Source organism: Empidonax traillii, unplaced genomic scaffold (genome assembly GCF_003031625.1).
Source record: "Empidonax traillii isolate 1590-97213 ecotype Southwest subspecies unplaced genomic scaffold, ASM303162v1 scaffold187:size1931383, whole genome shotgun sequence".
NCBI lineage: Eukaryota > Metazoa > Chordata > Aves > Passeriformes > Tyrannidae > Empidonax > Empidonax traillii.
Window position 1 is genome coordinate 151,377 of NW_020955380.1, and position 24,796 is coordinate 176,172.

Genomic DNA, 24,796 nt, shown 5'->3' on the forward strand with positions numbered 1-24,796 from the left:
GCCCGTTCCTCCCTCTACATCACAGCCAGGCAGTGCAGGAGCCACAGCTCAGATCCAGAAACTAAGCAGAACAAACATCTTTCCATGGAAGCAATCCAAAATGCAACAGAGATAAGCACTTCCTATCCGTGTTTCCCTTCGATCCCCCAGCTGGCAACGCTTTGGAGCAGGCCCTGCACTCAGCTCCCGTGGCCCAGCTGTGCATCAGATGTGCAGAGCTCCAAACTTCATTTTCAGCTTATAATGGAAACAAACTGCATTTCCACAGCACTATCAGAATGCAGATGAGTTACGCGTTTTGTGCTGAACAAAACCAACTACATCTCAGCAGCTCTACTGATGCGCTGATAGGGCTCAAAAAGCCTCAGATCCTCTCTCTTCGCATTATCTTTAAAAAAAGGTAATTAAACCACATGGGGGGAAAAAAAGTAGGATGTTCAACCAGCAAAAATACAAAGTCCACAAAGAGAATTTCACAGTTTAGATAGGAGCACTATCCCGAAACCAGGGAATTAAGACCAGCTGACCTCAAGGTACTCACACTCATAATCCTTCATACCCACTAAAAAGTCAACATTCCTTATGGGGCTAAATTGTGGTTAACATCCTAGCTTACATTTATTACTTCTGTGCCTGCTGAAACAGATTAACCATTAAGGCAAAGCTTTAACTCTTAATTTCTTTTCCTAAAGAGGTGCTCCCCCACCTTATTTCTTTACAAATAAAATATTTACCATTCTAGAAAAAAACAACATTTCAACAATTGGTTAATTGGTTAGTTCCCAACAGTAGCACTGCCGGTCCCAGCCTAATTCAGCTAACAAACTTCATTAAATATCAGGTTTATTCCACTGAAACAGTTTTTATCACAACAATGCAGTGTAAAGGCAAACAAAGGAACTTGGTGATTCCAATACACACAAAAAAACATTTTGACAGAAACAAAGAGGAAAAGAGTGACTATAATGATGCCACTTCTTACAAAACTAGTACAGCAAATTTCATCTGTGTGTTTGCACGTGTGTGTGTTAGGAAATGGTGTGTAAGTTTAGGCTGATAAATGAATTTATACATAAAATACCCTAGAAAATCCAAACCAAGCATCAGCAGTACCAAAGACACAACTAAAAATTCAATAATCCTCAAGTGGAAGACAAAAACAAAATGTAAAGGAAATAAATTTTATTTGGTGTTACGTTATTATATAACCATTATATTTTGTAGTTTTTTGGAAGTCACCCATCCAACTAATAAGAAAAACACATCACAAAGCATAGAGTCATCACTTATTCTACAAAGAAAACTTTTTAATTCTCCTTTGGCTTGAACTAAAACACTGGAAAACAGTTTCATGAAATTTTAGACAATTGTGCCTTTAACAGACTAACAGAACTACAAACAAAAGGAAAACAGAGTCAAGTTCAATCTCAACTTTGTCCCTGAGTTTGACAGTTTACTGCTTTACCAATAAAGCAATTAACAGCTTTCACATTAAAGCTCAAACAGATAAATAAGAAACCAGGAGACAGCTTCATGGGTCTCTACTTCCTGGCCCTCCTTGCAGTTTCCTGCCACATAAAATACATTAAAAATATAACATCCCACATCACAAAACCCAGTCAACCATTACTGAACTGCTTACAGATGATGTTCAAATGAGGAATGTGTCCCTAATTTGCAAATGAGCAATCATTAAGCCATCTTAAATGTCTTCCTGATTCACATGAAAATGCACTCATATGAGATGCAAGAGACACTTGTAACCCTTCCCAACAGGAAACAAAACAAATTGGTTTAAAAATGTAACTTGTCTTCAAATGCACAAAATGCATTTATGCTAACAAAGATTTATGAGACTAGACAGCCCTTTGAACAGTGAGATCTCACATCACCCTACTTATGACACTGTAAGTAGCAGAAGCATTATCAGTGTCCAGCTGGACTGTAAGACTAGACAAGGCAGCAGGAATTCAAGCTCATTTTGCAGGAAAAGTACTTTAATCTCCAAAGCACTGCAAGTGCAGGGCTATACAAAATATCTCATTCAAGTAGTTATAAAAATCCACTATACAGATTGAATTACTTCCACAGCAAGGTCCCAAAGACATACCCTAAGAAACAGTCCACAGATTCAATTATCTTGACTTTTTTTGTACTATGAATGAGTAAAGGAAAAGAAACTGGACAATTTACAACAAAGAAGTTTCAACACTGCAATACATGGAGCTGTACTTCATAACAGTGAACAGCGAACATAACAGAAACTCCACACCTGACAGGAATGAGGAAAAAAACCTGCAAGACCACTCAGAAGAGAAAAATTTAAAAGGCAAAGATCTGCCAAACTCAATTAACAGGACAGAACAACGTAGAGTTTGTTTGATTTCAATAGATTTTATGACAGCTTAAGAAGAATCAGCAAGTCTCTAGCTACGCCCTTCCACTCAGGCAGTAGAGACGCTGCCCTCAGCTGAGGACGTGCACCGTTCCCTTCCACTGTTTCATTGTGGCTTCTCTGCGATCACTTTTCAATCACCAAATTCCCACATGGAGTTGCTTTGGCAATATTTTCCAAGTGGGAATTATCAGAGTTCAGAAAATATTCCTGATTGCCAAGCTGGTAGGTCGTGATAGTAGAGAGCCTTTCACCCTGGGCACTGTGGCCGCCTGGATGAACTCCACAGTGCCAATACAGTGATTTGTTGCTTTGTTTTAGTTGGGGTTTTTTGGGGTTTTTTGTTTTGTTTTGTTTTTAATCTGAGGATCTGCAGAGCTGCTCCATAATTAAACTAAAAGCTTTCACCTGTACACGTCTGAGCAGACATTTTTCACCGCTTGACATTTTTTGGGCCATCCAAACACTGCAAAGGGAACACTGATCATTATAAACCTGCCCCTTGTACATCCTGAAGCTGCCAAATCCAGATCTTAGACCAGCAATAAAATACACCATTAGTAAACCTAAACCAGCAGCCTAAAATCAAACTTTACAACTGCTGAATGCCTAAATTTCCAACAATTCAAAAAAAAAAAAAAATCAATCTGAAGTTCAAGACTGAACAAGTAAGGGAACAAGATGTATTCTCTATCCAACAAAGAAAGCTTCAATATGCATAAACCCTAGTAAAAAATCTTAATAAATACATTTAACATTCAGATTTTTTTACAGATAAAACAAAATAATTTTTATTGAGACAAATGTGTTCATGCTGGCATTTAAAATCTCAGACAAAACCAAAAAGCAGTGGAATGAAAGAAGAAACTTTTATGATTAACCTTCTGGAACTTCAGCATTAGTGTGATTCTACTTAACACCTTCTGCAAGACACTGCTCAAACCCTCTTTCTCCTTTCAGCTGAGGCTTTTTTGACAAGTTAATCAATGCCCTCAGAAATGAGGGATATGCTGAATGAAATAATCCCACAGAGCCAGCACGGACACCTGCTGTGCATTCCATTAATTCACTTGTAAACGTCAGGACTTTCTGTTTCCCACTTTACACTTCAAAACACTGACAACTCAATCCCTCTGCACCACACTGTGTGCTCCAGCAACACTTACTTACATTGCTTTTGGTCCTTGCCCCAGTGTTTTCCTCAGCTCTTGGTTTGTTTAATGGGTATTAGTGTTGAGTTTTTTGGGTGGGTTTTTTTTATCAGATCATTTTCTCACCAGTTAAGCAGCCCCTCTGTGCCAAATAAGGGCATTCTTAACTACACTTTATGATATAAACCACATCATGCCTTCACACACACACTCCCCATGGGTAGGAACAGGAGCTCTCTACGTGAAGTCTCAGCCAGGTTATGTCAGAAGGTGCATCTTAGATCTTCATTCACTACCCACGAGGCTGTTTGAAGAAAAACTTGGAAAATAATTGTGGATAAAGAGAAAATTACTCATCTCTCTTTCACTATACTGATCAGTTCAGAAGACAAAACAATATTCAACCTTCTACATCGCCACTCCATTATCAGTGCTTCCAAACATGTGTGGAAACCTTTTTCCCCACACAGATCTCACGGAAAAAAAATACATCCCTTTACCACAAGCACATACAAGAACTGTTCTGCACGGGACACATCACGTTCCTTTCTTCAAATAGCGGGAGAGGAACTGGCTTCTGACAAAGTGGATCAGCTTGGTCTCAGTGCAAAACATCGTCACAACGGTTGCTGCAAAGCACAGAGCGCCCACACCGATGTGGAGCAGCCTCGCCATCCACCCCTTATCACAGCACAGGAACCCCTACAACAAAGGACACAAGCAATTGCAGGAAAACCAGTCAGCACAAAGGAGATTTGTTGTCTCAGTAAAAAATAAAGGCCCAACACCTCTCTTGATCATTCCAAAATATAAAGCTCTCCCTTCTCAGGCATAATGGATTTTCAAGCTGTCAAATTTTTGTACATTGAAAAGGTACCATCTCTGTAATATTTAGCCTATGCAATTACCATCTTGTAGTCTAAATAAATGTGCTCTTAGCAATTTTTGGTTTTGTTCTTGTTTTGGTTGTTTATCACTTTTTTATTACAGAATTTTTTTGTGCTACTGCAAAAGTTCAGTTACTAATAACTAAGAACACATTTCTCTACAGACAGAAGAAATGTTTTAAAATTTGTTTTACTTGTCAGATACACCTTGTGCAGGTGGCAGAGATAACTCTGTATCAAAGATTAAATCTCTTAATAATATATCATGCCTTGCCTGTAACGGAAACCTTCCGGCCTACCCTTTTTTCTTAATGCTGTTCTCTGCCTGCAGACGCAAAAGTCACTCATGCTCACAGTGAAAGTGAAGAGAAAGATGCTCACCTCTGAGAAACCAGTGATGACTCCACTGATGATATAAACCAGCAGCAAAAAGGGAGAGGGAAGCAAACCTGTCAGAGGCCTGTAAGTGCTTTCCTTGAAGAAACCATAGATGTAGTGGATGCTGTGAGTGATTCGAATGCCCATGTTGAAGCAGTTGGCAAGGATAAAGCCTACACTGCCATACCAGTGGGTCAGGAAATAAGAGATGCACAGAAATATGAAGGACAGGGCCAGCATAACGAAATTGTACCTAGGTAAAAAAACAAACAAACAAAAAAAGGAAACAATTTAGCATTGCATGAAGTTACAGCATTCGTTTACTGCACACTCATTGCAGAGAGCAAAATTTAATAACGATCATTAGTAATGTAAAAACCTGTGGATTTTTTGTTACTTTATTTTAGGAATGCATTAAAGACAATAAATGTTCAACAACATAAAAATGACGCTATATTTTGCTCCAAACAGTGGCTTGGAAAACAAGTTCACATTTTAAAGGGGTCATGGAAGCAGCCCTTGCAAAGTCAAAAAAGATCCTACTTTGGTTGTGGAAAAAAGACCTCACTGAAATTAATTTGGAAGGGCCACATCAGGGAGAGCCTGAACATAGAATCAAGAAATAATCCAGGCTGGAAGGGATCTCAGGAGGTCACCTAATCCAATCTCCTACAAAAGTACATAAACCACTGAATTCACATCCACAATTTAGATCATTCCTAAGTGTATATACAGTACCTGTACATGACAAATTTTAATAGCTGCAAACTTTTAGTAAGTCAAACGACTGTTTTAAAAGTATAACTTGAAGTTCATGTGTACAGAAACACACACTTAAATTACTTTCCCAGTTAGTGATGTACTGTAAGCTAATTTAACAACCTGCATTTCTTAATTTCTGACCTTTTTACCCAAATATTTAACGTTTGCTAAAGGCTCTACGTCTAAATCTAAGTGCAGACAGCCTAACCAGGAGTTGCTTTTCAGTGGGGCAGGATATTATTATGCCAATTTCAAAAGCACCCATTTCCTTATCAGATCAGCACAAATAAATTAACAGGAATACTGTGGGGACATTTTCCTACCTGTCCACCTCTTCTTTACACATCAAAGCAGATGTAAAACATTCTGTTACCCCATTGACAGCAAGAAATAGGACATACAGCGAGTAACACCGGAGCAGATCTGGACCTAAAAACATGTCAGAAAGATAAATAGATAAATTCCTTGACTACTTTTTAAGGTTGGTTTCTTAACAAATTACCCTGCAATATGTAGAAGATTGATACCATTATGTAGTTTAGTGCTATTTTTAAAAAAAGTATTATTGTTCCTATGCTAAAAATATGAATTCTTTGGGTCCCATTCATTGAATGTGGTTTTTCTGTTTTAAACAGCTGAAGTCAGTAATTGTACATCATGGCTTAGTCAAATAATCCTTTAAATGTTGTGTTCCAACAATGTGATATTGCAAGAGGGTAGAGTCCCAAAATTCATCCTACTTCATTAGAGGTCCTCAGCATATTTTAGTTTAAGGGACTACATATTAAAGACACTCTCACAAAGGCACAAGTTCTGGATTTCCATGAGCTTAGTCAAAGATTTCAATAGGGATTTTACAAGGGGGAAAAAAAAAATCTGCTGATTTACAAAAAAATAATAGCTGAGGTTTTTCTTTTTTTTAAAAGAATGGCTTTTTTTTTTTTTGCCAGCTCTAGAAATCTTTACCTGTTCCTGAACTCAGCATTGAGCCTCCATAAATATCCAGAGCCAGCTGAGAATAGGCATAGCCAAAAACAGTGATGGTAAGGCCAATCAGGAGCACAAGCTTCAACAGCAATTCCAACACATTTGCAGCCATAGCAACATCATCCTGAAAAAAATGTAGTCGATTACACAAATCAGAACCCATGTCATAGTCATCTTCCCACAGAAATGCTACCTCACAGAAAAAATAAATCAGTTTGCACAGTGTAAAAAGGTGTGAAACTTATCCTTGGTTATTGCATTATCCACACACATGGTCTTAACTTGCAAAATTTTTTATATATTTATTATCCCATTGTTTTTCCAGTTATGATATCAGGTACACTGTATATAAAATATACACACAACCCTCTTAGCCCACCAGTGACCTGAAGCACAGGACTGAACTGTGTGCTGATGTGCAAGTAGCAGGATTATCACAAGGTCAGCCCAGGCTGACCTTCATGACTGATCAGGAATATCACCTTTGGAACAAAGCTCCTATTCATTAATATCCAGCATACAACTCAAAAGTGCAAGAAAAACACAAATATTTCCTTCCCAAAAAATCGCACTCTTCAGAAACATTACTTAACAGCTATTGATATTTTCAAGTATATCAATAATTTATTTAATAGAAATAGTATGATTTTATGGTTTAAATAATGGAAATACACAGTACAGCAGGCTTTACATCACAGAGTTTGGAGGACAGGATGTTCACTTCATTGGCACAAGCAATACTACATCACTGCATATTTTAATTTCTATTTCATTAGCATTTTACCTATTCTCTTTTCTTTTTTTGGTCCAGCCTCACTTGACATTTTTTTCTCCACTTGAATTTTTCAATTTTAACAGCCTCAATACTCAAACACACATTTCTGTCACGTTTTTGTGATGCAGCTTATCTGTAACAAACATCAAGCATCTGACACGTAATTAATCCAAAATAAACTTACCTGCTTCTGATCCTTCACAGCCTTCCCTCTTTCCAACACTTTAGCAAAAAAGACATAAAAACTCTCCTCAATAGGCAAAAAGATAAACCTGGCCACCAGTGAACCAAGATTATTCACGATATCATATACACCTTGGAAAAAAAAAAAAGGCAGCAATTTGTAATTTTTACATGCATTTTAATTCCAAGTCTTTAATTACAACGTGAATTCTAATTTAACATCTCCACTAAGCAGAGAGAAAACAAACGGAATTTAGTGCAACACTGAAGCAGTGTTTTCTAAAGATTCTGACAGTCACAGCAACCACAGCTCAAAACTGCAAGGCTGGCTCATAGATGGCAAAGGAGGACAAAAGCATCAGCTACAGATGCGAATCTAATAACAGCACCAAACCAGGTTTAAAATTCTTACTGCAGAGGAATTGGGAGGATGATCCTGAGACATTTCACTGAATGAGAACAGGAAGATAAGGATTTATTGATACAGAAGAAGAGAATGATATGTGTCTAGTGAAAGTTATCCCTGTCCACAGCAGGGAGGTTGGAACTAGATGACCTTTAAGGTCCCTTCCAACCCAGGCCATTCTATGTTTCTGTGTCTTAAATCAAATTCTTTTCTCCATCTACATCAATCATTCTCCAAAATGTATCTCAAAAGTCACAAAGGCTTTGAAATGTTCCCAGATTTTCAAGTTATCTTCGAATACTTTAGGTCATTTTCAGAACCATCTTCAGAGCAAGAACTAAGAAAACTGACACCATTCCACAGCACCATCACACTTACCTTGATCTCCAAAATTTAACACGTTCAAAAAAGTCATCACATATCGTTCACCTGTAAGTTCAGGACAAAAAACTTAAGGACAAGTTCCTAAACCTTTCTCAGTACTTGTTCAAGGCACTTGTAATACTAAATATTCAACAAAGTCAAATGGAACAGCACCAACTTCAGATTACCCTAAAAAGCTTCACTCAGGTTGAATGGTGCCTCCCCCTACCCCATCAAGCCTTTGGAAGCTCTAAGTCCATTTTGTAAGGAGTGTTCACGAGCCCTTCCCCACCACAACCACACGTAAAGCCTCACCCTCTGTCAAAATCTGTTTCAAGAAGGATTGTTTGAAGAAACTCCAAGTCAAACGTGCTTCCTTCCAGTTAACAAAGGTCTGCAAAAAAAGTACTGAAATGTAATAAAAATGATTGAACCTAAAGAGTAGAAATAGAAAATACAAAGCCAGTGCAATACTCTGGGCAAGCTCTAACTGGAGTGAGGAGGAAACCCCCTGTATCACCGTTTCTAACCATCTCAAATATTACCTAAAATATTGTTTAATTCAAGGACCAATATAACTCTGATCTGGCACAAACTTATTCCCTTGCTGAAAAGCACTGTCGTTTCAGATAAAGAACCCAAAAAAGCTTTCTACAGAAAACAGTAATTAGAGATCAGCAAAAGCCACATCCATGCTGTTTAGCATGCCAATATAACTCCCACCATCACTGTAGATATAAATTGCTAACTGCTCTTCAAACTGTCCTCCTAAGTCTTGCATCCAAGAACCATCTTTATCTTTTCCATCTATAAATCTTTTTCAGAATGTTGTCTTCCTTGCTGCAGCTTTTCAATCTTTCTTTGCCTTGCTTTTGTCTGAGAGATATTTGAGAACCTGTAGGATGCTGTGTAGCACCATGGTTATTCTGTGGAAAGGTCAAAGCACCAAAATCCATTGTAAAATGATTCTGGTTTCTTTCCTGCCTCAGATCCAGTGATACCCTGCACACTGTTCTGTCTCCAGTTAATGTTTTTTAATATCTTTGCACAAACCAAGTCAGCACAACAAGTGCAAAGAGTTCGTTTTTCTGACAAGGATTCTACTGATAAAAGCTACAAACTGGATTTTTATGTATTTTTTTTTCTTTCTTTTTAACCTGCCATATCTTCTACAGTGCAGAAATAGCCCCAAAATCACTCAATTAACTCCACTGTCTCAAAGTTATTTTCAAAATAAAAGATTTTAAGGAAGGGGGAGGGGGAAATCAAGAAAAACTGTGCAACCTACCTCATCTTCCACAAAGTTAGGTAACAGAGCTTTCACTCTAGCAACTGGAAATGACTTCTTTGTTGCTTCAGGTGATCCCAAAAACATCACAAAATAAGTTACATAGCACATCACCAGAACAGTGGCATATAAAAGCTGGAAAGATTGGGAAGGAGAGACAAAAACCAAAGAGTAATATAAAATTAACTTCCAGATGTCGATTTACATGCTAGAATTACATCCTAGTTGCAAATTCGGTGGAAAGAAAATGTAAGTAGTCCTTATTCCTGTCAAATACTAAACTAGGTAAAGACTTAACACCTCTCAAGAATGCTATTGATCTCTCTTTTTTTTAAACTGCTGTTATCATAGTCCTTCGCTAACTTTCATGTTTTATTCAGCATTTTTAGAATGATTATTTAAAGTCCAATTACAAAGCAATTATTCACTCAATCAAAAATCAAATTGACAGAGTAGCTACTGTCTACATCTCTTACTTCATAGAATCATTTCCATCTTCCATCGGTTATGAGCCACCTCCTACAGCCACTGCAAAAAGTGAATAAAAAAAAAAAGTAACCTGCTGTCCACATCTGCAGTGGACCACATTTTTATTTCTAGGTGAATTGATAGTACACAGGCCACAACCCTATTTTCCAGGTGCCTTCTTCTTTGCACTAAAGAAAAAATTTTAACCTGAATACATCTCACATGATTAGCAGTTCCTGATAAGGTGAGACAGGTTGGTGGTACAGGCTGATAAAGTTGCGCATGATCAGTCTTCTACAGAAGAAGATTCTACAGAGTAGAATCCAAAGTCTAAGAATTCTGAAGCCAGATGGGGAACAGAGTCTTCAAGCATTAGAAGATGCAACTCATTATGAAAAGAGTCCCCAAAAAGCTTACACAGAATAACATAACTTTATTTGTAAAATGTGCCTTCACAGCCTGAAGGTCCTTCCTTGTACCTCCATTAAACTGCTCAAGGCACCAAGTCAGTAACAAGGATCAGCAAAATACTAAACACAAGTGCTAAATCCTAAACCTCCTAAGAGCTTTTTCCCCTCAGCTTCCCAAAGTACTTTAGCAGGCTAAATGTCGAAGGCAAATAAAAATTCAGGTGAGTGAAAACACAGAAAACTTACCTGAGCCAAGGCAAAAATGTAAAGGCCCCACTGAGGGTAAAGGATTACTAAAATAACTGTCAAAATGCATTTTGACACCACTGAAAGGCTTTCAGCAATTACCTTCAAGAAAGAAAACAGAGAAGAGTTATTTTCTACCACGTACACAACCTTAAAATATATTAGTTTAACACACAGAATTTATGTAGGAATGTAGGACTTTTAAAGTCAGTGGGACTTTATGACAGTTTCTTTCTGCTGAGCTGGTCAGCTTAAACTGTGATTTCTCTGTAAATTTTCTATTCTTTCATTTCACAATTTCTCCACTGCACTTTCCCAGTCCTTTGTATGGGATAGAAAGGAGAAAGCTTTGCTTGAGACTATTCTCAATTGCTACATTTCACAGTTTTATACCAACAATCCATTGAAATGCAGAATTGTGGAAGCAGTGTGCCTCTCCCTCCAATTAAAACTTGTGATTAAGCATTTAATTAATGTGATAATTTCTAAATAAACCAACTTGCTTCCTTAAATGGTTACAAATTCCTATCTGTGTTACAACCACGCCACACAGTACTAAACAGGACACATGGGGGGGGGGGGTATATGCTTGAATATACAAAGACCTATGTCAGTTGTATGTTCTTTTCAACAGAAAGATAATTCCCCCCACGTGCACACACCCCCTGTACTTTACTAACCTTAAGTCTCACAAACAAATGCGCTTGTGCTAAAACCCAGCACGGTTCTCCCAGAAGTTCAATAACTGCAGACAGGCCAAATGCCACCACACCAGCCTGATAATGAGGAACCACAGAGGGATCAGGGACTTCAAGCAAGTGTAGCCAGACTAAGCCCAAGAAAACAGACCAAAAAACACCAAGAGGGACTCTAAAAAGTTAACATAAAAACTAATTACTACAAATGTTACTTCAGCAGGGGGGAAAAAAAAAAGAAAAAAAAAAGAAAATTAAGATTACAATATCACATATGGCCATAATGATTACAAAAAAAAAAAAAAGACCCCAACGAACTAATTTCTGTTATTACTACACCAAGAATGTATTATCTTTTTTTGTTGTAATGAACATGCTTATGTCACTCTTTGCAAGACACAAAAAACATTTTCCTGACTTGTCTATTTTCTACTCAAGCTCCTAATATAAGGTCAAATATCTGCATTCTTGTGCCCTAAGACCACAAATTCTCATTGTTAAAAATTTAAAGTCTGTGTTTACCAGGGCTTTGTCAGACAAGCTTTGATGGTTCTTGCTCTAACAGATAAAGATGCCACTGCTCCAGCTGCTAATCTCACCCTTCCAGAAATCACTGATTCTCCAGAGAGCAACACCACAGTGAGGATAAGGAAATGCCTGTGTGCCCCTCAGCTGTGCCAACTCTGCTCTAGCTCAGAGCCACTTCCGTCAGGAGTGCAGCTAAAAAACCAGGCCAGGCACAGGAGTGCAGATATGCATTTCCTTCTGCTGACACTGCTTCAGGAACACGGAGCTTCTGGCAGAGCGAACAAAGTTTAACATCACTGCAGCAAGATCTATTTGACCCTCACATTACCAGACCCCTAAATGAAACTCCAGGTTAAGCAACAGAACAAATGGCTCCAGATAACAGCTTTGGCAATGCACTTTCCCACGTGCTCCAAGAAGAAATCTAGTCCATAAATGCTAAAACAACAGTCTTGACCTGCTTCCTGCATCAGTCCTGAAACACGACTATGGTTTCTAAATGCTCAATGCTAAAATAATTACCTTAGTAAATAAACACTTCCTCTCATTCTGTGAGCTCTCAGATAAGAATTAGAAATGAATTCTAAAGAAGTAAACTTGTAGAGGTATCTTACGTCAGCCACAAGAGATTAATTGTTTTGGTCCAATTTCTCTTTGTACTTCCACTCAAACAAGCTCTGCGAAACGCTTCCCTGGCAAGGAAGACGACTGTGGAGTACAGCAGAGTCAGCCTAAAGGAGGTGAGAAGGAAAAAAAAAAAGGAGAGAAAACTATTTCTTTACTTACTACTGAAATCCTTCATGCAATAGCATCACAGGATTGCATGACAGACAGACAAATCTTAACAGGTATGCAAACATGGTGATATGAGCTAAATTACCACCTCTTCCTAAAACACAAAGATGTAAAGTAACTACATGTGATTACTGAAATGGCAAAAATACATGCTACAAACCAAAAATACAGAGAAAAACTGTATCCTATGGGAACAGCATGGCTTTTCCTTTGCAAGCTGATGGTTTAAACATGGAAAACAGGCCAGTGCTGCCAGTGTTTCAGGGCAAAACAAAACTGGGGAAGCATCAAATAATCTAACGCTATGAAACATCCAAAAGTAGATTAAACAGCGTTATGCAGAGCATTACAACCAACACTAAACAGAGCCGAGATGCAGACGCACAAGCACCGTCCCAAAGCCCTCCTGGCGATGCCTCAAGGATGTCCGGGGACCAGAGGGTTGGATGCGGGGCACGGGTCGCCTGCCCGGGGGCTCTTCAGCCTCCTCCTCCTCACCTGACATTGACCACGCCGATGAGCTCCCTGGAGAGGTAGCGCAGCGTGAAGGCGTTCAGCGCGAAGGTGACCACCCGGAACAGCACCTGTGGAAGAAGCCGCACGGGAAACACCTGCGGGGCACGGCCGAGCAGGAGCAGGAGGAGGAGGAGGAGGAGGAGGAGGAGGAGGAGGAGGAGGGTTGGGGCGGCCCCGTACCTGCAGCAGGGCGCTGGACGAGGCCAGCCGGGCGGTCTGACCGAGCACCTCCTGCGCCGCCATCCCCGGCCCCGCCGCAGGAAATGGCGCGGCCGCCGTCGCGCCGGATCCCGTCAGAGCGGGGGCACCGCCCCGACCCGGCCCGGCAGCACCGGGGGGCTGAGGGGACTCCGCCCCGGCGGCTCGGATGGGGTTGAGGGGACGGGGCGAGGCAGGACGGGAGTGGCCGGTTCGGCGGCGCTCGGGACAAATTGGGAGCGGTCCAGGAGCTCCAGCACCCGCCGGTGCCAAAACTAAGCGCCAGCCAAGCAGGTGTGCCTCCAAAGCCACCCCTAAACTCCACGCTGGCTTAGGGGAGGAGATACCCTGGTAAATAGTACTTTCTGATAAGTGCTGTTTGTTTTTTTCCCAGAGATTTCTGGAAAAAAAAATCTCCGTGCGAGTTCCATCAGTCCCTTTCTAAACTTGAGGGCAAACCCTCCAGCCTTCCCTGACCCGAAGAAAAAAGGCAAAAACAGAGGTAAAACATGCTGGCTGCGGGACCAACAAAGGTTCTTATTTCGTTCTGTAGAGAAGAAAAAACAAAACAAACAAAACCCCCCAAACACAAACAACAACAAAACCGTAAAACAAACACCAAAAACCAAAACAAAACCAGCACAACCACAAAAACAAACAAACAAACCCAAATAAAATCCACCCAAACCACAAACAAAAAAAAACCCCCAAACAAATAAAAACCCCACCACCCAAATACAACCCATCCCCAAAAGCCACCACACCTTCAAATAGCAAAACACAATTTAACCATAACAGATCAAATTTGGTAATACACTGATTTGGAACCTTGAAAGTAAACAAGACTTGGTCACCTCAGACTCATTTAAAGTCTGCACAGTTCCAGATTATTTCAGATTACTGTTTAAACAACAATATATAAAAAGAATGTATCTTCCATGTTACAGAACATTCCCTTCAAAAGCAAGGCACTTCCAGCTCAGAGGTCACATTTTTCTTAGCAGTGCTACAATTGAGATAAAACTTCCCAAGTCTAACCCCAGCTGTTAGGGCAGGGGGCAGGAAGTGTCTGAGCCCTATTTGATTTCAGCTTCATAGTGACAGAATATGAATTGCAACTGTTTAAATCAAGGTCTTAAGAGAAACTAGATAAGCAACCAAAATTTTTCAAGTTCATGCAAAGCAGCCATGTCTCCATCAATTGTCTGCTACATAAAACCCCCTCCTCCTCTGAGCCATTTCATCCACTACTTTTTTCCTTCCATGTTCAGAGTAGTTTTCCAGGTTTTTGGTTTCATTTTTTTTCCCTTTGGTCATTTTTCCTAATAACATTATTTAACTAATTTGGAAGTGATGTATAAACATAAAAGTGTGTGGCATCCTATGATAAAAACAAACAAACAAGAAACATCACAAAAAAACCCCCAAACTTACAAAAAGGGGTTATTAACCCATTGTAAAGACAGGGATATGGGGACAGAGAGGAGAAATTAATCTGTGTTGGGTAATTGCAGAGATAGATTTTGAGTCACAGAAGAGTATTGTAGCTAGAGGGGAGGAAACATTGCCATTCCTTTTTCCTTTAAGCAGTTTTCCACTTCTCAAATGGAAAAAGCAATTTAAAATATTGTCCTAACTCAGGCTCTGAAGTTTTCTTGATGACAATAGTGGTGACAGCAGAAATCAAAATACTTCTAGCATGTCATGGCTTGTGCAGCCTGTTCTAATGCTTGAGAACCCTTTCAGTGTAAAATTTTTCCTATTATCTTGTCTAAATCTCCCCTGGCACAACTTGAGATGGGTTCTTCTCATCCTATCACTTCTTTCTTGGGAGAACAGACCAACACTCACCTGGCTACAACACCCTTTTGGGTAGTTGTAGAGAAGAACATGGTCTGCCTTGAATCTCCTTTGTAATTTTGATCAGTTTTAAGCTACCTCCTACAGCCTCTCCTCATAACTCTTGTTCTCCAGACCCTTCACCAGTTTCACTGCCCTTCTCTGGACACGCTCCAGCATCTACCAACACTCCACTATGACAGACTCATGTTCTTCTCCATCCACATATAAACATTTTCATGACACAAGTAGGTAACTTCAATAAAGCATGAGAAATCAACGTGCTAACTGGAAGCAATTAATTGTCTGACCTTTTCGGGCATCTGCCATGGGCAGAAGGAAGTGGCAACTCAGTGATGTTTTGTTGGACAGTATGGCTTGTCACCTCATAAAGACGAAACAGAAACAGCTGCGAAGCCCGAGGGTGGTGGAAAAAGACGGGAAACAGCGGTAACTTGAGCTGGGTTTTATAGGAACCAGCTTTGCCCCTCGGCCCCTCCGGGCACTGACGCGGTTCCGCCGCCAGGTGGCGGCACCGGCCCCTTCAGGGCCTGAGGGGACGCGCCGGGGCCGCTCCCGCGGCGGCTCCAGGCCCTGCCCCGGGCTGTGTCCGGACTGGCCGGCTCGCGATCGGAATGTGGCACAACACGAGTCCAAATCAGAGCAGGAGCAGTGTTTCGTAGAATCATACAACGCCCTGGATTGGAAGGGAACCTTTCAGAGCATCTCGTTCCAACCCCCTGCCATGGGCAGGGACGCCTTACACCACACCGGGTTGCTCAGAGCCCCATCCAACCTGGCCTTGGACACTTCCAGGGATGGGGCATCCACAGCCTCTCTGGGCAACCTGTGCCAGTGCATCACCACCCCCACAGTAGATAATATTTTCCCTAATACCTCGTCTAAATCCACTCTCTTTCAGTTTAAAGCCATTTCCCCTTTGTCCTATCACTCCATGCTCTTGTAAAAAAGTCCCTCTCCATCTTTCCTCTAAGTTTCCTTCAGGTGCTGGAAGGCCACAATTAAGTTACCCTGAAGCCTTCTCTTTTCCAGGCTGAACAACCCCAGTTCTCCCAGCCTTTCCTCATAGCAGAGCTGCTCCATCCCTCTAATCAACTTGGTGTCCTTCCTCTGGACTTGCTCCAACAGCTCCATCTCCTTCCTGTGCTGGGGATCCCAGAGCTGGATGCAGCACTGCAGCTGGGGTCTCACCAGAGCTGAGCAGAGGGGGAGAATCCCATCCCTCACCTGCTGTCCATGCTGCTGATGATGCAGCCCAGGAAACAGTTGCCTCTCTGGGCTGTGAGCACACACTGTCAGCTCATATCCAGCCTCTCATCCACCAGCACCCCCAAATTCTTCTCAAAACATAAACTGACCTATCAGTTAAATCGATTTTATTCACAACCATGTGTCAGTACACTAAACGACTGAGTCAACAGAAAATGCTGACATTTAGTAATACCATATGAGAATGATTATAACTTTAAAAAGGACCAAGTTAATGAACCTGGCACACGGCGTCACAGCAGTTTCACGAGAATGTGAAAACAATTGCTCTCCAATTCCAACACAGGCAATGCCCACTTAGACCATTTGTGCATCCCCTCATCACAGCATGTCTTTTTGTTGTCCTGAAGCAACTGTTTGTGGCAGGATACTCTAAAATAGTTCACTTTCTTTAACAGCAAAGAAAGCAAGATTAACTACTACAAAGATCTTGACTTTCAAAGTTAGCCTGCATCTGGAGCCAAACTAGTCTGGATGTTCCTCCAGCAGAGTCCCCATACACTCCTTGACTTGGGACAACAGGATAAACCCGTCATTAGAGGTAAGTGGAACCTCTACATCAGAGAGAACTCCTTCGATCTACTCCAAAGTTTAATGCGTCCAAAAAGGCCAGACAGCTTTATATACAGGCCTTAGAAGGAGTTGGAACTGTTCCTTCTGAATTTAAAAAAAAATGAAAAATCTTTGTGTTTCAATAGCTTCAATCTGTGTTTACACCTGGGGAACTTGGGGTATTTAATTACCCCATTAATAAGGTATTTCAAGATGAAAAGTGGATTTTGTTTTCAAATCACAACTTTTACACATAGATCGAAAACTTAAAACCTGTTGGAACAATTAGAGAACTTCCATAGTATCACCTCCCTCGGAGAGGAAATCCTCTTCAGCTAAAACATTATAGTTAATTTCCCTCAGGACCAAATTTCCCAAATTAACAACAAGGTGACACTGGAAAGCAGGAATCGTTTGAATCAGCACTGAGTCCTTGAAAGAAGTCTGGTCAGTTCTAACTTCTGATCTGTTCTAAAACAAAAGTCTCATTGCAGAACCAAAATCAAATCCAGTATAAAGGATTGTTAGCAATTTTTTATATTATTAAGCCAAATAAGTACTGCAGTTTAGAGTTAATAATATATTTTAATTTTTTCATTTTTATTTGTGGCTTTCCATTCTCTTAAAAGTCCCATGAGGAATCAAGCTAGAAAATCAACTGTGCTATGAAATCATAGGCAATTCTCTACTGCGGCCTGATACCTCCTGGAATAGTGCATGATGTAACACCAAATGATGGACTAGGCTGTGAGCTAAAGACTGTAAATTTCTGCAGCTGCTTTAAAAGCTTTTAGCTTTAGAGTCAGGACCAATTATAGAAACGAGAAAAACAAAAGCTCAAAACCCCTGGTGCTGCCTGAGCAACCTTCCCCCTCATCAACACCTTGTCCAGTGGCTTCAGTGCAGAGAGGCCACAATCCCCAACACCCCCAGGGAGCAGCCAAAAGCTGCTGCTCCTGCACCCAGCCCTGCTCTGTGCCTCTGCAGCTGGAGGGACAGGCAGTGAAGGCAGCAGGCCCTGAGAGCATGGACTGCATAAAAAGATGGATATGGACTGCTCTCTTCCCATCCCTCTAGCCTGCATCAGGATTCTGTCTCATGGCTGGACATGAGTTCTACTAAAGCAGAGGAGTGGGCACTCTGCACAGCTCACTTATCACAATATCCCCACCATGCTTTGTAAGGAGTGTGATGCTTCACACAACTGCCCTGCCTCTGCTACAAGTCCACACTTTGCCATTTAACTAACAAGGACAAAGTAATTTTATTATTATTTTCCCTCTTCTGCTCAAAAGTCAGCAAAGGACAAATTACATTAAGTCTGGTTTTAATTTTCTTCAGGTCTTCTTTCGAAAACAAAGCATAGAAGAGATCTGTCTCTTTGTTCCTGGTCATATAAAAGCTTGTTCCTTCACAGAAATAAGTAGGAGGTTTGGGTCAAAGCAGAGAGTCACAAGGAGACTTACCAGACTAGGCACTAAATCTCATTAAGCTTTCTTCCCTCCTCTGAGCACCCCTCTTGCATCAGAGAAATATTTGGGCTTGGGGATGTAACATTTCCAATTCTGTGCAGAACTGCAGGAAGAAAAAGAAGAGTCACAGGCCATTCACAGCTAAGGACACATTAGGAGTTAATGCTGTGCCAGATTCCCTTCCCCCCAACCAAAGTGTCCCCAGAGAGCTTTTTAGATTAATTCTTGAGGCCTTGTAGACTGAGTTAATCTCCCCGTGCATGTTAAATGGCTAAACAAAAATTTGCCTTTTCTTTTTTCTTGGCTGCCTTATTAGTTCAGCAAGGATTTCATTTATATCCTTTCTTTGGGATGAAAGAATAAAGGGGCTTTTTGAAGTATGCAGAGGAGTGTTTTATTATGAGATATGCAACATCTGAAAACACAGTGTCCCAGCTTTACAGAGTATCCCTTGACTTTGTAATGTTCATTTTGCCTCACACATTTTCACAGTGCCTTTAATGTACTGTTTATATATATATATATACCAGTTTTACTGCCCTATCAATTTCTTTTAAATTCAACTTTTATTTATTGACATATTTTATATATTAAGTATATGGAAGACTGATACTTTTTATACAAGTAAAACATAACAAAACAATGTTCAGCTCAAAGGAAAGGCAAAGAAATGTAGCAAATATACAAGTCATAGTAAAATATTAAGGATTGGATAACGCTAAATTTTCAAAAAGCATGCTAAGTTATTGAACTGCATAATTCACAGTATACTGGGCAGATTTTAAGAAATATTATGTATTGATTAGAAGAGCAAAACCAAGTGTTCTGCACAATGCTGTCTCCTTCCAATTAAGCTCTACGCTTTTCTTGGTTTCTTTTTGATTCAGAAATCTGTAACATTCAATAGACATTCTAAAAATCTACCAAAAAAACACCTCCTGGTTAGTTAATCTGGGGAAAGTAATAAATTAACATATTTTGTCTCAAGAAATGGCAAGCTCCTCGCTTAGAGTTCTTGCAAAGTTTGTACATTCCTTAAACATGCACACAATCAATTGTGCCCCATCTTTACTGTCCTATGTGATCTAAATACTAAGCATTTCCTTTGTACATATTTATATATGTTCAACCAAAGATGATTTCTGTCTTGCCTTTCTTAAGGCGAGAAATTCCAGCCATTTTTGCTACAATCCAAGTCTCTGTCTTACCTGTCTCTTAACTGGCTTAGGAAGCTTTGTATCAGTCCCTCACTTTGAGTGCTGCTGGATAATTCATCTAATTGCTGTGTGCTTTTGAAGCCTATCAATATATAAAATAAGAAAACTATTATGGAACAGCTCCCGATCTTCTTGGAACATTTATCATGTCAGCAGGAATCACAGATAAGAAGTTCTGTTGTGGATTGTTTCTTTTACCTTTTAAAACCTAACTGCCTTCATTTATTGCTCATGTCGGGTATGACAACTTCAACTATCACTATGATCAGCACTGTTTCTGGGGGGTAGGAAATCCCAAATCTTACCCACAAACCTGAATTATAGAGATGGTGATGAGTAGGTGTACATTTTACCTCCTGCCTATGCATTCTGTAGGATTAACCTCACAGTAACACTCGTCACTGCAGTTTTGGTGCTCATGCATTACTAGTGAACAGACAGCTGTGTTTTCTGGATAATACAGCCAGAGGAAAGTTAGAGAAATAAGATTTTGCAGCTGTGAGCACTTGCACTTGAAAACTCTTCACTAATTAGTGCTGGGCATTTTTACACTACAAAATCATTCCATGAGCTCCAGGCTACATCCCTTGAGAAACAAATGTACTTGAGAGAGAGGTGCAGAAAGTCTGCTAGCCATACAAACACATATGTTCACTAACACTATTTGCTTTAATAGTCTTATTAGAAATAGAAATAAGGCTCTGTTCATTAAAACACTTCACAGCTGCCAGGTATTCATGGAGAATAATCCTGTATTTTAGAAATCAACAAGAAGTGTTATTAAACTTACTTTGACCTCAGCATGATTTGTTTGTGCATGAAATAACCTCGAGACTTTTGAAATCAACACTGACAATAATTCAATGAACACAGTAAAATACGTGCAGTGGAAGGACTCGACTGGCAAGTGCTTCTGAAATGCACATTAGAGGAATTTGGATTCTGAAGATGCACTGAATGCAAGATATTCCTGAAATATATTCCAGTTTCTCTTTGGTTTTCTTCTATGAGTCACCTGGGGACTTACTTTTGAAGTAAATGGTGACGTGCAGGAGTTACACTTAACAACTGGGAGGATATCTGATGTGAAATGGAATGAGTGGTTTTGCCACCCTAAAGTAATTCAGCATCTAAGAGAAGAATCACTCAATGCAATGCCTTACAGAGGCTGAGAATACAGAATTTGTGAGTCACCATACACTGCCTTCAAATTACATTCATATGATATTATATAATATTGTGCATGATCACCTGTCAATCAGAGTTAATTATCAGTCAGGTATGTCTTGGTGTCATTCATTTCCATCTCACTTGAGAGCTGACTTTCATTCTCTACTGAAATAACCCCTCTCAGCAAGACAATGATTAGTGTGACAAATTGATGGAATAAAATACCTTCAGCTGCTTTATGGGACCTCCTCTAGCATTCATGACAACTACAGCTAAGTGGAAAACATTTTTTGGATTCCTCTTATTCCTTAGTGGCAAACAAGGAATCTCTTAAAAAAGACAGTCCCAGCATATGTTTACCTATTCAGTTTCAGAAAATCCCACATTACCCTTCAACAGTTAAATTTCATTTTCAGTACAAAACCCTGAAATGTTAGAAAAAAAACCTCACTAGCAATGTGGGAAGCAGAACTTACACTGTGCCCAGCAGAGTTCTCTCTCAATTAAAAATAAGGGTAAAGGAGAGCTCCCAAAAGGCCTGTTTACCTTTACCTTACCTAAAAATAACTTTTCAATATAGAGAAATAATATTGAGAGCCAAAATTATCTCTGCCTCTAATCCAGATGTCCATATAGTCAAGTTACTGAGTTCATTGCCTCCATTTGGATAAAAAACATGGCTTCATTAAATATCTTTCTTTTCAGATAAAAGCACAACTATTCCCTCCATGCTCAAGGAGGCCCAAGGTCATAAGACAACTCACCTTGAAAGTTGAGCTGTTCTCAGTTAACTGGGAATAAGACTCTGCTCCAAGTTTAGCTTCACCGCCATCCTGGCTGGCTCAGTCTGTAGACTTATATGGAACAAACAAACATAGGATGTCTTCAGCTCTAAGGACACCAGCTGTCCTCAAACATGACAGTTATGGTGATGGAAAAATAGAAAAGACAAGTGAGATTAGTCATCACATGAGATACCTTTCTGCAAGTCTTCAAACACAAGATCTCGTGTCATGCTAACACAACAGGAGGGGATTTCCCCAACCTTGTCCCTTAAGGAGATGTAAAGCAAAACTCTCCTCTAGCTTCTCTACTAAACAACCTTTTTTTCCCCCCAGCTTTGCCAATCATTCTAAGTTTGTGTGCTAAGCAACCAAGTAGAAAAAAATATTTCCCTTTGTTCAGCCAAGTTGTAACTGTATTACAACTGAACCACGATATGTCAACAGTTTGTCTGAACTTGAAAGAAAGAGAAATAATTATATCCACTCTCACTACTAAGATTTGGTTGAGGAGTTGATTGAGGGGTTTTTTTTAAGCAACAGGTATATTAGGCTAAATTCACAATTGGAATAAAGCCCCCAAAGATAACAGCAGCAAACTGTTGCCTCAACTGGGCTATTCACTTCTGCTTCCTCTCTCCCTCTGCAGGTTTATGTTTTAGTTGTGGGGAGTAAAAATTTGCCTATTACAATAGAAGATGTTGTCATCCATTAATGCATTCCTGACCATGCCTAAATCCTGGTGGAAAGATTGCTGGTAGTGCTGTGATGACACTTGGGCATAAATGATTAGGCAACTTACACATAAATAGTAAAGACAGAGCTTTAACATGAATAGAAAGCATTCCAGACACATTCGATGGGCTCTGTTTCCTTCCCTCGTAATTGTATGGGGTCTGAATGGGCACCTTGATGCTCATATTTCTATATTCACTATACTCTCCCTGTTTCTAAGAATTTATGCTGTGGAGAGAGTTCTATTTCCTACCAGATATTCGATTTTAGCAGGAAGTCTCTATCCCTACGTCAAGAGTCATGGTGTGACTTCTTGTCCTGTGGAAGAGAGGTTGAAAATGAACAGTCAACTCTATAGCCCATAAGAGAGTAGAAGTAACTCAACTTCAAAAACAAACAAACAAACAAAAAACAAAACAAAACCAATAATAGTAAAAAAGGTAGGCCTTCCCAGGTTTATAGGAGTTCAAAATTCTTGGAAAAGTGTATTGTCCTTACCAAAAATGTCCTTACCGAAAGGGTAAAACCGAATGAGCAGTGGACACAACTGCTCATGCCAGATCAAAGGAGCTGGATGTCCCTCTCACAAATACTGGTGCCCACACAGAGCAATGGCCATGCCTGGTAAGGAAAGCCACACCCTGGCTCTTGGATTCTCTCTTACATCTATGACCATTGCTTCCATTAAAGAGAAATACCATTAAATGGAAGAAGTTTCATCTTCCTGACTTCACAAGCATTATATTAGAAATCTAAAGGCACAGCACACAACTACTACCAATCTGGAGCCTTAACTTGTCGCTGTTACCTTTACTCACCATTCTGCAGCTTGCAGGCCATGGTTCACACCACAGTTCTTTCACCAGAAGATTTCAGAAGCCCTGTGTACTTCACCATGTGTTTTCAGACCTCCATGTCCATCCTACCTAAACTTAAAATTCTTTTCTTAGAAACCAGTAATATCAGAGTCTCACTGTAAGTCAAAGGAGTTGTTTCAGGTTTTCATGTATGGCAGAATACTCCCACTCACATCCTGAAGAATGTGGGGAGGTTCAAACAAAAGGATCTGACCACATGTCTGAGACTTAACCAGCAATGCATATCTTCTTCTGCCCACACCCTACTCCTAAAACTCAATCTGTTACAAAACAAGTTCCTTTCCATCTGCATGCAAAGCTCACTGTTTCACGTTATCACTCTCAGTAAAAGTCCAATAGAAAAAGCCTGAAATTGCTAATGACAAAGAGTTAGGGGTAACATTTGAAATCCTTTCAATCAGACACACAGAACACTGTACTGTTCCTACAGAAGTATCTAGGAACAGATGTCCCTTCTGACCATTCCACTGACACTATATCCTCAGACTTCCACTTTAATCACTTCATCCTTTCTCAGATACTAATTATACTGGGCTTTTTTCTGTAAAAATGTTGATAATGTTTTCAGATCTATATGCAGGGTTACTGTGGCCTGGGAAAGTGCTAGTCAGGAAATTATGTAAGAAATAAGGTTTATTTTGTTACTACAATTCTGGCAGTTTTCCAGATCTTTATATCACTAATTGTGTGTGATTATCAAGAAAGAAAACAGAGATCTTCTTATCGTGACTGCAATTAATTCCATTATTCAGGTAGAGAATACATATTTTGCAACAATATAGGCCCAAAACTTGAGGTGCTCTGGTAATCTGTGATGATATAAAGCAAACAATCGTTTCTGCATGTAATTCCAGATTTTTCACTAATCTTATTTAAAATTGCTCCTTTCCTTGCATGTTGTTTTTTCCAAACATGCTTTTATTCAAAGCAACACTTACATTAGCAGGATGGAATCTGTTGTGTCCAACTTCAAAAAAAAGATCAAGCCATTTTAAAATAACTTCATATTTTTGTGAATATTTTTATCACCCACTCCTCACCTCCACTACCCAAATAGAACTGCCTGCTTTCAAAAGATTGTGATTGCCAGTTGTGTAATTACTGCTCTTTATGGGTAGAACTGTTCACTTTCAAGTGCCATTTTCCTGTTTCTTCCTTGACATGACACTGTATATTCTTTTCTTTACCAAAAGAAGTGAAGTGGTTTGGGGTGTTACAGGCCACTAAAACTGAAATCTGCACTGGTGGAATTGCTTCTGAATACTTCTGTAATAAGTCATTGTAAATTTGACAATGGAAAGCACTGCCAAAGTGGTGACAGCTGTTCAAAACCTCAGATTTTGTTCTAAGCATATTACTAAAATCACAGGCTGTTTCCTGCTTTTTATGTAGATAAAAAGCACACAAACATTTGTGGGGAGCATGGGAAA

At 39.9% G+C, this 24,796-nt stretch overlaps 1 protein-coding gene across 1 annotated transcript; it reads right to left on the bottom strand.

The window, feature by feature from the left end:
• Positions 1-3,641: 3,641 nt before the first annotated feature.
• On the bottom strand, positions 3,642-13,539 carry RFT1 (RFT1 homolog). The gene is made up of 13 exons (XM_027886487.1): positions 13,414-13,539; positions 13,216-13,301; positions 12,537-12,653; positions 11,380-11,569; positions 10,700-10,801; positions 9,576-9,710; positions 8,603-8,681; positions 8,303-8,353; positions 7,520-7,650; positions 6,540-6,684; positions 5,897-6,002; positions 4,815-5,064; positions 3,642-4,248 (listed from the first exon to the last, which is right to left on the bottom strand). Exons 1-13 carry the CDS (start codon positions 13,474-13,476, stop codon positions 4,084-4,086), a joined length of 1,620 nt encoding a protein of 539 aa, XP_027742288.1. The 5' UTR covers positions 13,477-13,539; the 3' UTR covers positions 3,642-4,083.
• Positions 13,540-24,796: the final 11,257 nt, after the last annotated feature.

Bases quoted from the DNA above. Each gene is read 5' to 3' on its own strand.
- RFT1 (XM_027886487.1), bottom strand. From the start codon at position 13,476: ATGGCGGCGCAGGAGGTGCTCGGTCAGACCGCCCGGCTGGCCTCGTCC. The intron at 13,302-13,413 runs GTACGGGGCCGC...CTTCTTCCACAG, and splicing joins CGTCCAGCGCCCTGCTGCAG to GTGCTGTTCCGGGTGGTCAC. The intron at 8,682-9,575 runs GTAGGTTGCACA...CTTTTTTTGCAG, and splicing joins CTAACTTTGTGGAAGATGAG to ACCTTTGTTAACTGGAAGGA.